This window comes from Lichenostomus cassidix, chromosome 29, assembly GCF_008360975.1.
Source record: "Lichenostomus cassidix isolate B80296 chromosome 29, HeHo_3.0, whole genome shotgun sequence".
Taxonomy (NCBI): domain Eukaryota; kingdom Metazoa; phylum Chordata; class Aves; order Passeriformes; family Meliphagidae; genus Lichenostomus; species Lichenostomus cassidix.
This window is the reverse complement of record NC_139509.1, coordinates 3,028,969-3,040,598: the sequence shown is the minus strand read 5'-3', so window position 1 is coordinate 3,040,598 and position 11,630 is coordinate 3,028,969. Positions and strand designations below refer to the sequence as shown.

General features: G+C 67.7%; 2 protein-coding genes across 2 annotated transcripts; both read right to left on the bottom strand.

The window, feature by feature from the left end:
* Nucleotides 1–1,341: 1,341 nt before the first annotated feature.
* Nucleotides 1,342–6,902, bottom strand: DTX3 (deltex E3 ubiquitin ligase 3). Its single transcript, XM_085041385.1, has 5 exons — nucleotides 6,815–6,902; nucleotides 5,860–5,923; nucleotides 3,712–4,364; nucleotides 2,201–2,418; nucleotides 1,342–1,866 (listed from the first exon to the last, which is right to left on the bottom strand). The coding sequence occupies exons 2-5, from the start codon at nucleotides 5,870–5,872 to the stop codon at nucleotides 1,791–1,793; spliced, it is 960 nt and encodes a 319-aa protein (XP_084897511.1). The 5' UTR covers nucleotides 5,873–5,923; nucleotides 6,815–6,902; the 3' UTR covers nucleotides 1,342–1,790.
* Nucleotides 6,903–7,189: 287 nt separating this feature from the next.
* On the bottom strand, nucleotides 7,190–11,350 carry PIP4K2C (phosphatidylinositol-5-phosphate 4-kinase type 2 gamma). Its single transcript, XM_085041382.1, has 10 exons — nucleotides 11,140–11,350; nucleotides 10,659–10,756; nucleotides 10,476–10,572; nucleotides 10,256–10,396; nucleotides 9,646–9,792; nucleotides 9,515–9,553; nucleotides 9,157–9,270; nucleotides 8,476–8,722; nucleotides 8,284–8,387; nucleotides 7,190–7,823 (listed from the first exon to the last, which is right to left on the bottom strand). Exons 1-10 carry the CDS (start codon nucleotides 11,302–11,304, stop codon nucleotides 7,743–7,745), a joined length of 1,233 nt encoding a protein of 410 aa, XP_084897508.1. The 5' UTR covers nucleotides 11,305–11,350; the 3' UTR covers nucleotides 7,190–7,742.
* Between the last annotated feature and the right edge of the window lie 280 nt (nucleotides 11,351–11,630).

Genomic DNA, 11,630 nt, shown 5'->3' with positions numbered 1-11,630 from the left:
GACATGGATCTCACTGATCTGGATTTCTGTGGAGCCTTTGGCACAATCCATCAAACTGGGGGGCTGGATTCCACGGTGGGACTGTTTGGTGAACACAGAATTGTCTGGACAGTCACATCCAGAGGGTTATGGGCAGCGGCTGAGCCCTGATGGACATCAGTGCCCTCAGGGGTCCACACCGAGCTGAGGGTCAGTGACACCCCTGAAGGACAGGGCCATCCCGAGGGACCTGGACAAGCTGGAGCAGCATCCTGGGGGGATCTCCTGAGGTTTGACAAAGCCAAGGGCAGCTGCTGCCCCTGGGATGCATCCAGGGATGAGCAGAGGGACCTGGGGGTGCTGGGGGGTGAGAGCTGAGCCTGCCCAGCCCAGAGACCCCTGAGCCTGGGCTGAGCCCCCAGCGTGGGCAGCAGGGCAGGGGAGGTTCTGTCCCTGCGCCCCCTCAGGTGAGACCTCACCTGCAGAGCTGCCCCAGCCCTGGGGCCAACAGCACAGGGAGGATGAGGAGCTGCTGGAGAGAGTCCAGAGGAGGCCATGGAGATGTTCTGAGGGCTGGAGCCTCTCTGGAGCCAGGCAGGGAGAGCTGGGGGTGTTCAGCTGAAGGATCCAGAGAGACCTTGGAGCTCCTGCCAGTGCCTAAAGAGCTCCAGGAGAGCTGGAGAGGGACTGGGGACAAGGGATGGAGGGATATGACCCAAGGAATGGCTTCCCAGTGCCTGAGGGCAGGGAGAGATGGGATACTGTGCAGGAATTCCCCCTGTGAGGGTGGGGAGGCCCTGGGATGGAATTCCCACAGAAGCTGTGGCTGCCCCTGGATCCCTGGCAGTGTCCCAGGCCAGGTTGGAGCAGCCTGGGACAGTGGTGTCCCTGCCCACAGCAGAGAGTGGGACTGTATGGGCTTTACAGTCCTCCTAACCCCATTCCATGATTCTGTGTTGTTCCATCCCAGTGTCCCCCATCTCAGGACCCAGCCCAGTGCCCACATCCCAAAATCCCAATGTCCCCTTTTAGTGCTCCATCCCAATGTTTTCATCCTGGTTTCCCAGGCCAGTGTCCCAACCTGGTGTCTCATCCCACTGTCCCCAGCTCCGATCCCATCCCAGTGTCCCAACATCTCATCCATGTCCCTCCCCAAAGTCCCATCCACACACCCCCAGCCCAGTGTCCCACCATGCTGTCCCATGCCCATGTTACCATCCCAATGTCCCCATCCCGATGTCCTCATCCCAACATCCCCATCTCCATGTCCCATCCCAAAATCCCGTGTCTGTTGTCCCCATGCCAGTGTCTCTAGCCCTGTCCCTATCCCCCCCCCTGCCCGGTCCCCGCAGCACCCCTCAATCCATTGCATATTTTTATTGGATTAAAGTTACAGACCTGGGGGGGAAATAAAAAATAAATAACCCCCCCCGAGGGTGGGAGCCCCCCGGGGCTGGGGGGGCAGGGGGCAGGGATCCCCCCGTCTGTCCTGGGGGTCAGGGCTATGTACAGGGGTCCATCTGTCCGTGCTGGGGGGGCTGCGTGGCACCCTCCTTGTGTCCCCCGCTGCCAGCCAGGGGGGGCAGGGGGCTTCCCCTGCTCAGGGGGGGTCCTGTTGAACGGGGGGATCCCCCTGCCCGGGGGGCTCCCACTGTATGGGGGGATCCCCCTGCCCAGGGGATTCCTGCTGTCTGGGGAGGTCCCGCTGCCCAGGGAGGGTCCGGGGGGGTCCTTGCTGCCCGGGGGGGTCCTGGGGGGTTCCCGGTGCACGAGGGGATCCCCCTGCCCGAGAGGGGTCCCTGTCCCCCCGCTCAGTCCTCGGTGATGCCCTTGGCCCGCAGCTCCTCCTGCACGCGGGCGAGGTACGTGGGGTCGGGGTACCCGAACCTGGGGGCAGAGGGCTGAGTCAGGCTGTGCCCCCCAAGGTGCTCCCCCCTCAGCCCTCCCCCCTTCCCCCCACACCCAGGTGCCCCCCAAGTCCCCGTGGGTCCCCCCCACCGCACAGCTGGTGCCCGCCGGTGCCATTGGTGGCCCCAGCCCCTCAGGTGCCCTCCCAGGTGCCCCCCATGCCCACAGGTGCCCATCAACCCCCCCAGGTGCCTCCCTCACACAGCTGGGTGCAGCCGGCCTTATGGTGGACGTTGTTCCCCAACCCCCCAGGTACCCCCCGGTGCCCCCCAGCCCCCCAGGTGCCCCCCAGCCCCCCTGCTGCCCCCCGCACAGCTGGGGCCCGCCGGTGCAGTTGGTCTTGTGGTGGATGTCGTTCCAGGTGATGACGTTGGCACGGCCGGTGGTCAGCGAGGTGCCCACGGTGAAGGTGAGGCGCTGGGCGAAGGCCTTGCGGAACAACCCCAGCACCTTGTTCCCCTCGGGGCAGTCGGGCAGGTATGCCACTCGTGTGGTGCCCGGGTACCTCACCCCCGGGTTCGGGTGCTCCACCTGGATGGGGCATGGGGGCACAGGTGAGGGGCACAGGTGCCATAGGGGCACAGGTGAGGGGCACAGGTGAAGGGGCACAGGTGCCATAGGGGCACAGGTGAGGGGCACAGGTGAGGGGGCACAGGTGAGGAGCACAGGTGAAGGAGCACAGGTACCACAGGGGCACAGGTGAGTGGCACAGGTGCCATAGGGGCACAGGTGAGGGGCACAGGTGAAGGGGCACAGGTGCCATAGGGGGACAGGTGAGGGGCACAGGTGCCATAGGGGGACAGGTGAAGGGGCACAGGTGCCATAGGGGGACAGGTGCCACAGGGGCACAGGTGAGGGGTAACAGGTACCACAGCCCTGGGGGCACAGAGGGACAGGTGTCAGTGCCCATACGGTGCCCAAGTACCACACCCATGGGTTTGGGTGCTCCACCTGCCCAGGGGATGGAGGAAACACACCAGGTAAGAGTGAGGACAAGGACAGGGGAACAGGAGGGATGGGGATCAGGGCTGGGGGTGCAGGATGGAGGCACCCAGCAGGGTTTGGGGCACCCAGCAGAGTTTGGGGCGCCTGGGGGTGTTAAGCTGTGTCAGGGGTATTTGGGGACACCAAGGGTGCCAGCAACACCCATAAGGATTTGGGGCCACCTGTCAGGATCTGTGGATAGCCCAGGGGGGCTGGGTACACCCAGCAGGGTTTGGGGGCACACAGGACCAGGCCAGGGGCTCCCTGTAGAGTCTCTGAGGTCACCCAGGAGTGCCAGGGGCACATGGCTGGGTCAGGAGCCTTTGGGGTCACCCAGGGGTGTTGGGAGCACAGGACTGGGTTGGGGTAACCATCACAGTTTTGGGGCACCGAGCTTAGTCAGGACTATCTGGGGACACCCAGGGCCATGCATCAGGACTTGGGGGTGTTGGGGGCACAGGACTGGGTTGCGCCACCCAACAAGATTTGGGGACACCCAGGGGTGCCAGGGCCACAGGGTACGGCCAGGTGCACTCACCAGGACTTAGGGGCACCCAGGGGCGTTGGGGACACAGAGCTGGACCAGGAGCATCTGGGGCACTCAGGGGCACTGGGGGCACAGGACTGGGTTGCAGCACCCATCAGTTTTGGGGCACCCAGGGATGCTGGGGACACTCAGCAGGATTTGGGGGCACCGAGCCGGACCTGGGCCATTTGGGGCACCCACTGGGGCACTGGGGGCACAGGGCTGGGCCGCGGCCATCCAACAGGATTTGGGATCACCAAACACAACCCGAGACCCACCCCTTTCCCCCCGCCCCGCCCCGTGCCCGCACTCACCCCCTGCACGCCGGGCGGGAAGACGTACTGGATGATGATGGTGCCGAAGGCCTCGTAGCCGGGCAGGGGCAGCGCGGCGTCGCGGGTGACCAGCATGCGGCCGTCGGGGGGCTGGTTGCCCACCAGCTGCCCGTAGAAGCGGCCGCAGACGGGGCAGGCGGAGCGCACCTGCAGCGCCCGCGCGATGCACTCCCCGCAGAAGGAGTGCCGGCAGCGCTCCAGCGTGCGCGGCCCCCGCATCTCGCCCAGGCAGATCGGGCACTGCCGCTCCGGCTCCTCGTCCCGCGCCGGCCCGGCGCCGGTGGGACCTGCGGCACCCGCGGGGGGCTCCGGGCGGGACCCCAACACCTCCCCGTGCCGCTGGCTGCGCTTCTTCAGCTCCTTCTCGGTCTCCTTGAGCAGCGCCTTGAGCGCCTTGCGCGCCGGGCAGAGCCCCCCGCCGCCCGGGGGAGCCGGGGGGGTCTGGCAGAGCTGCAGCACGTACAGCTCGGGGGTCTCGCCGTCCACCAGGATCCTCACCCGAGCCTCCTGCGCCAGCAGCGCCAGGCGCGCCGCGCGCTCCCGCGTCACGAACTCCCACACGCGCTTCGGCACCGTCACCCGGCTCTTGGCGGGGCCCCCGCACCCCGACATCCTCGACAGCACGAACGACACTGCGGGGACGGCCCGGCGGCTCAGGGGCTGGGCACGGGCAGCCCGCAGCACCCCGAGGTCGGGCACGGACCCCGAAACACCCACGGACACCCCAAAACATCACATCCCCAGACTGGACCCCACTGGCACTGTCACCCAACTCCTGGTGGGGACCCCACACTCCAACATCCTCTGCAGCATGAACAACACTGGGGGGACACCCCGAAATCATCAGGCTGGGCTCGGGCATCTCAAACCCCCAGAGACTGGGCATGGATCCCCTAAACAGCCACGGACACCCCAAGCCATCAGGGGCTGGGCATGGACCCCCAAATCCCTTTGGTATCGATACCAGGCAGCACCCCACACCCCAACATCCTCACAGCACAAACACTGGGCAGGGAGGACACCCCAAAACCATCACGGGGCGGGCTTGGGCCCTCCAAGCCCTCAGAGACAGTGCACAGAGCCCCCAAACCCTCAGGGGCTGGTGATGGACACCCCAAAACCTTCTGAGCCTGGGCCCCACCGTCACCATCACACGGCTCTTGGTGGCCCCACTGCACCCCGACATCCCTGACAGCACAAACACGGGGGACCCCGAAACTGTCAGGGACTGGGCACGAGACCCCCTAAATCCCCAGAGACTGGACCCTATTGGCACACATCCCACACACCCCAACATCCCTGACAGGACAAAGAACACGGTGGGGGACACCCCAAAACCACCAAGGGCTGGCCATGGGACCCTTGGAACCCCAAAATGTGGGCACGGGGGTCTTCAAAGCCTGAGACTGGGCATGGGACCCCCCCAAAACCCCTCAGTGGCTGAGCACGGACCCCGAAAACCCTCTGAGACTGGACACGGACCCACAGAACCTCTCAGAGCTGTGCATGGACCCCCAAAATCCTCTGACACTGAGGGCATGGAGCCCCTGAAGCCTGGGGACTGTGGGTTGTCCCCACAAACCATCAGAGTCTAAACAGGAACCCCCAAAACCCTTCGAGTCTGGGCACTTCAGGGACCCCCCAGAATGCCCACAGCCTGGACACAGCACCCAGGGGGATTCCTGAGGCAGTGTCCCCTGCCCCCTGGGGGGAACCTTTACCCACCCAAGATGTCACCTCAAGGGTTAAACCTGTCCCCCAAATCTGGGACATCACCAGGGGTGTCACCACCCTGTGACCCCTGGGGGGTGGGGGTGAGGTTTGGAGCCTCCCCAGCACCACCCTTCCCATCCCGCGGGGTCCCCAGAGCCGGGGGTGTCCCCAGGGGTGTCCCCAGAGCCCGAGGGGTGTTCCATGGCCAGGGGGTCCCCCAGATGAAGGGGGTGCCCGGGAGGGGGGTGCGAAGGGGGTCTCCAGAGCCAGGGGGTCCCATAGCTGGGGGGGGTCACAAGAAGCTCCCCACAACCCGGGGAAAGGGTCCAAAGGGGGTCCCCAGAGCCGGGGGGCGCGCACGAGTGGGGTGCACAGGGCCCGGGGGTCCCCAGCGCGGGATGTCCCCACACCCACCTGGTGAGCCCATGGGGGACACGAGCAGAGGCGCCGGTGGATCAGCAGAGCCACGAGCCCGGGGCTGGGGGCACACGGGGGGACAAGGAGGGGTCACAGATAGCCCCCCCAGACCCCAGACCCAATCTGGGGGCTCGCCAACCCCCCCGGATCCCTCCCCGCCCGAGTGACCCTACAATAACAACAGCAGCGTCACCCCCTCCGTGTCCCCAGGGGACCCCGCGACACCCACAGCGCCCACAGCCCCAGCGCCCCGCCAGCACTTAGGGGGACAAATCACCATCTCCCGGGGGTCCCCAGCGCCCCCGGCCCCCCCAGACCCCTTCAGCACCCCGGATTGGGCGTCGAGGGCTGTTTTCCTAGCCCCCGGTGTTTGGGGGGCTCCCCGCGGTTCGGGGGGCTGAACATGCTGCTGCCCCCCTGCTGGTGTCCCCAACCCCCGGGACCCCCGAGGGGCTCCGCGCGGGGGGATCGGGGCGGGGGGATGCGGGATGCGGCCCGGAATGGGGGGCTGAGCAGGCCCGGAGGGGCTGGGGGTCCCGATGAGCCCCGGGGAGGGCAGGACAAGCCCGGGGGGATCCGGATGCGGCCCGGGCGGACGGACAGGCCCCGCCGGTGACAGGCCAGGCCCGGGGGGCGTGAGGGGTCCCGCTGCGGCCCGGGGCGAGGACAGAACAGGCCCGGGGAGGGGCCCGGGGGTCCCGATGAGACCCGAGGGGCGGTCGGTGAGTCCCGATGAGGCCCGGGGGATTCGGGGGTTCCCGCCGAGGCCCGGGGGAAGCGGACAGGCCCGGGGAGGGGCCCGGGGGGTCGCTGCGGTGGAGGCAGCGGCAGGCCCGGGGCGGGGGGCGCGGGCAGAGCGGGCTGCCGAGGGCCAGGCCGGGGCGGGGAGGCCGCGGCGGTGCCGGGGGTGTCTCGGGGGTCTCTCCCGGGGTCTCTCGGGGTCTGCACCCACCGGGCCCGGGCGGGCGCAGCATCGCGGGCGAGTCCGGCGGCGGGGGGCGCCCTGCGCGCGGCGCGTCACGTGACCGCGCGGGGCGGGGCCGCCATGGCAACGGGGGAGGGGGCGGAGCCATGGCAACGGCGCGCGGGGCCGGGCGGGAGGCGTCGCCATGGCAACGGCGCCTGGGGGCGGGAGAGGGGCGGGGCCAGACGGAAGGGGCGGAGCCAAAGCCGCGGGAACTGCCACGGCCGGGGCGGGGCTAGGACATCGGGGGCGGAGCCTGGTGGGGGGCTGGAGCGGGAACCAGGGGGTCTCCGGGAAAGGGGCGCCCGTGGGGTTTGGGGGCGCAGGGGCTCCGAGGGGCGCAGGGAACGCGGCAGACTCAGGGCCGGTTCAATAATTTATTTCTGGGGTACAGGGGGGAAGGGAGGGGAGGAGCCCCACCCATGCAGGGGGACCCGCTGGTAATGGGGGGGACACGACACACGACACTCCCACAAACGGGGGACAGGGGTGTCACCCAGCAGGGCCCCGCCCCCCCAGAGGGTCACACCGGGCCGGGGTCCTCCCCTGACCCCCTGGAGCTGCAGTAAAGGGGGGAGCTCTGCAGCCCCCCAGGTCCCACGTGGAGGGGGGGCAAGGTGTGTCGCCCCCAGCCCGATTCGGAGGTCATGATTTGGGGCTCCTCACCCCCCTCTCTGGGGCAAGTAGTGTTTGAAGCCCACCCAGCTTTGGGGGGGCAGAAAGGTCCCAGAGCCCCTCGTGCGGGGGGGCACCCCAGACCCCCTTGGTCAGAACCCCCAAGCCCCCCTTTCATAAAGTTAAGGCACTTGAGTAGTGAAACCCCACTGTGGGGAGGGGGCTGCCAGGGGGCACTGGGAATGGGGGGCAGTGCACCCTGGGGGGGTTTGGTCCCGTGGGGAGGGGTCGCTGCCCCCCCTCAGGCGAAGATGTTGGTGATGAAGTCGAGGAAGCGCTTGGCGTATTGCTCGGGGTGCACCGTGGAGATCTCAGCTCCGGCCTGGGGGCAGCGACAGGCTCAGACCCCACAGACACCCCAGGAACAGCCCCCTGCCCCAGATATCCTGGGAACCGACCCGCCCCCAGCCCCTGCCGACACCCCCCAGCCCAAAATGACCCCCCTACAACACCCCTGGGAACTGACCCCTCACACCAAAAACCCCCACAGGAGCCACACCTGCCTGGGCACCCCAGCAGCTTCACCTGACACCCCACAGCCCAACCTCCCCCCTCCCACCACCCCTGCTGCCCCCCCAGACCCTGCCAGGGGCTTAAACCCCCTAAAACCTCCCCTGAAACGTTGCCCCCTCCAGGTCCCCCCAACCCCTCCCTCTCCACCCCCTCCAGTACTCCTATAACCCCATTTCCCAAAAAACCAAGGGGGAGCCCTGCTGCCCCCCGGTCCAGAGGTGCCCTCTCCCCAATTTGGGGGTGCTCTCCCGCAGTTCAGCCCCCCTCACCCCGTGTTTGACGGTCTTGGCCGCGTGCGCCGCCTTCTTGCGGGCGTCATACTGGGTGAGCACATCGATGAGCCCCATGAAATAGACCTCGCGCCGGGGGGCTCCTGGGGGGTCAGCGAGGGGGGGTCAGCGCTCCCTGCACCCCCAAACCCCCCACCCAGCCTCCCCTCATCCCCCAGCCCCCCTGCTCACCCTCAGCCCCGCGCAGGGCGTACACATCCACGCAGGGGTCGAACTCTCCTGGCCCCAGGGGCCGGTAGGAGTTGAGGAGCCCTGCCAGGCCCTCGGGGGAGGTGCCATAGGGACCCCCCAGCCCCCCATCGTCACCTCCCCCGGGCTCCTCTTCCTCCAGCTCCTCCTCCTCCTCCTGCTCCCCCCGATCCACCTCGTGGATGCCCAGGAGCAGGCTGTAGTCCATCAGCTTCTGCTGCACCAAAAACTGGGGGGCAACGGTGGGGATTGGGGGGTGAATGCCAAAACTCTCAGGGGCTGCACCCCAAAATCCCCAGGGGCTGCACCCCAAAACCCCCAGGGGCTGCACCCCAAAACCCCCAGAGCCTGGACACTGAGAAGGGACCCCCTACAACCATCAAATACTGGACATGGTCCCCAAAAGCTCCTCAGACCCTGAGCACTGTGGGGATAACCAAGGGGTCATCAGGGGTAGGGAACACTCCTACAGCCCCAAAGAGCCCCCCAAACCCCCTGAGCTTGCACATGACCCCCACAAACTCCCAGATGCTTGGCTCTGAGGGGAGAGCCCCCCCAAACCCTCCGAGCCTGGGCACTGGGAAGCCAAACAAAGGGTCATTTGGGGTGGGGGCCACAGCCCCCCTCAATAGCTCCCTGGGGGTGCAGCCCCCCAGTTCCCACCTCCACGTCCCGCTTGAGCTTGTCCATGAATTCACGCTGCTGCTCCTCCTCCACAAACACCTTCTCGTTCTTGTTGAGGAAATCCACGTCCTTCAGCGTGGGCAGGTCCTTGCCCTGGGGGTGAGGGGTGGGGGACAGGTGGGACAGCCCCCCACGGACACCCCTGGGCTGGAGGGGCACCCCGGGGCTGTGGGACCCCCTGACCCTGTGGGGGTTACCAGGGATCCCCATGCCAGCCCCTCCTCAGGGGAATGAGCCCTTTTTGGGGGAGGGCAGGTAATGAGCTGTTGTTGGGGGGGGAATGAGGCCTGGAGACCCCACCCCAAAATCTGGGGGTCACAGCATCCTCCTGCAGTACCTTCTCCTTGTCACTGGCCTCTCGGTCCACGAGGGAGCCCTGGAGAGGAGGGAGCAGAGGCGATGGGAGGTTTTCTGGGGGAGGCTAACCCAAAACCAGGGGCCAAGGGGGCTCAGGGGACACCCCAATACCTTCAGGTCGTACTTCCTGTGCACGGGCAGGCGGTGGCTGAACAGGTTCCTCATGACCAGCAGGTAGGTGTCCTCACTGTCCACACTCACCCGGTACATGCCCAGGAAGCGTGGCAGCAGCGTCTGCCCGTGGCACTGCACCACGTACTGCGGGCACAGGGGACAGGTGACACTCGGGGGGGACAGGTGACACACGGGGGGACAGGTAACAGTTGGAGGGGAAGGTGACACTTGGGGGACAGGTGACACTTGGGGGGGGAAAAGTGACATACGCAGGGACAGGTGACAAATGGGAGGACAGGTGACACACGGGGGGACAGGTGACACGGGGGGGACAGGTGACACATGAGGGGGGAAAGGTGACACTCAGTGGGGACAGGTGACACTCGGGGGAGAGGAAAGGTGACATACGTGGGGGAAGGTGACACTCGGGGGGGCAAGGTGACACATGGTGGGGGGAAAAGTGACACTCGGGGGGGGACAGGTGACACTCAGTGGGGAGGAAAGGTGACATACAGAGGGGAAGACGACACACGGTGGGGAGCAAAGTGACACACGGGGGGGACAGGTGACACACTGCCCTGAGGGACGCCCCAGAGACCCTCCATACCTGGTGGTAGTGGGACAGCAGCCCGTGCACATCAGCCACATCCTCGCTCGAGAGCTCCTTCAGCACCAGCGTCTTGTCGGCCGACAGCAGCATCCGGTGGCCGCTGCCCGCCCAGCGCGGGGGGCTCCGAGTCAGGGACACCTGGGGGGCACAGGGCGGGGGGACAGCTGGTCAGGAGCCCGCAGAGGGCCCGGCAGACCCCCAGCGCGCCCCCTCCCACCTGGTAGTCCTGGTCGTCGATGGCGAATCGCTCGCGCAGGTTGCGGAACACCTGGGGACAGTACTCCTTGAACTTGAAGTGGCTGGGCAGGTTCTCCCTGCGGTTGGGGGTTGGTGGCACGAGGTGAGGTTTCGGGTGTCCCCCCTGCGGGACACCCCCCCGCACTGCCCCCGCGCCGCTCACCTGTTGAACAGGTGGTTGTTGACCTTGATTTTGGAGCTGGCTTTGAAGTCGTCGGGCAGCAGCATCACGGGCAGCGGCACCTGGCTCAGCTCGTTGATCTGGGGCGGGGGGAGCGATGGGACCGCCGGGAAACGCCAGCAGCCCCCCAGGCACAGCCCCCGCGGGTCCCCAGAGTGCGGACTGGGGGTGACGGGGATCCCGGGGGGATGAGCCCGGGGATGGGGGACACGGGACCCCGGCAGGGGGAGACCGGAGGGTCTCCGGGAAGGGACGTGGCGGTCCCGAGGAGGGGACTGCGGGTATGCCGGGGGACAGGCGGAGTCCCGGGGCTGAGCGGTGGGACTGGGAGCGGGTTAGGGACCGGGGATCGTGCGGCGAAGCATGCGGGGCACCGGAGAGGCGAGGAGGGGACACGGGGTGCGGGGACAGGGCACAGCGCGGGGATCCGTGCGGTCCCGGGGGGTCCCGGCCGGGCGCTGACCTGGTGTGTGACTCCCCAGCCCAGCACCGCCAGCAGCGGATCGGCGGCCCGCGGCAGCTTCACGCGCTGCGGCACGAAGCGCTTCTGCTTCTTCTTGGTGCGGGCGGCGCCGGGGCCAGGGGCAGGGCCGGGACCGGGACAGGGACCCGCCGCCACCGCCGCCATGGCCGCCGCTTCCGCTTCCGCTTCCGCCCCGCCGCCGCTTCCGCCCGGCCTGCCGCCGCTTCCGCCCGGCCCGGCGCGGCGCCGGAAACCGGAACTGATGGCGGAAGTGATGCATCATTGGGCGGGACTGGTCTCTGTCGCGCCGCGCGGCCGGTAGGGGGCGCCAGAGGCTGCGGGGACACGTGCGACACGTGCAGGGGCGTGGGAAACCGCCAGGGGGCGCCATACCCCCTCCGGGGACACGTGACACCGACACGCGTGACCCACAGGGACACGTGTGACACCTGCAGGACACGTGTGTGACACTGACAGGACACGTGTGACAC

Bases quoted from the DNA above. Each gene is read 5' to 3' on its own strand.
- DTX3 (XM_085041385.1), bottom strand. The intron at 2,419-3,711 runs GTGAGTGCGGGC...TGCCCCATCCAG, and splicing joins TCCCGCCCGGCGTGCAGGGG to GTGGAGCACCCGAACCCGGG. The intron at 1,867-2,200 runs GTGCGGGGGGCA...CTCTGCCCCCAG, and splicing joins TGCACCGGCGGGCCCCAGCT to GTTCGGGTACCCCGACCCCA.
- PIP4K2C (XM_085041382.1), bottom strand. From the start codon at position 11,304: ATGGCGGCGGTGGCGGCGGGTCCCTGTCCCGGTCCCGGCCCTGCCCCT. The intron at 9,793-10,255 runs GTATGGAGGGTC...CTGTGCCCGCAG, and splicing joins TGCTGTCCCACTACCACCAG to TACGTGGTGCAGTGCCACGG. The intron at 9,554-9,645 runs GTATTGGGGTGT...CCTCCTCTCCAG, and splicing joins ACAGGAAGTACGACCTGAAG to GGCTCCCTCGTGGACCGAGA.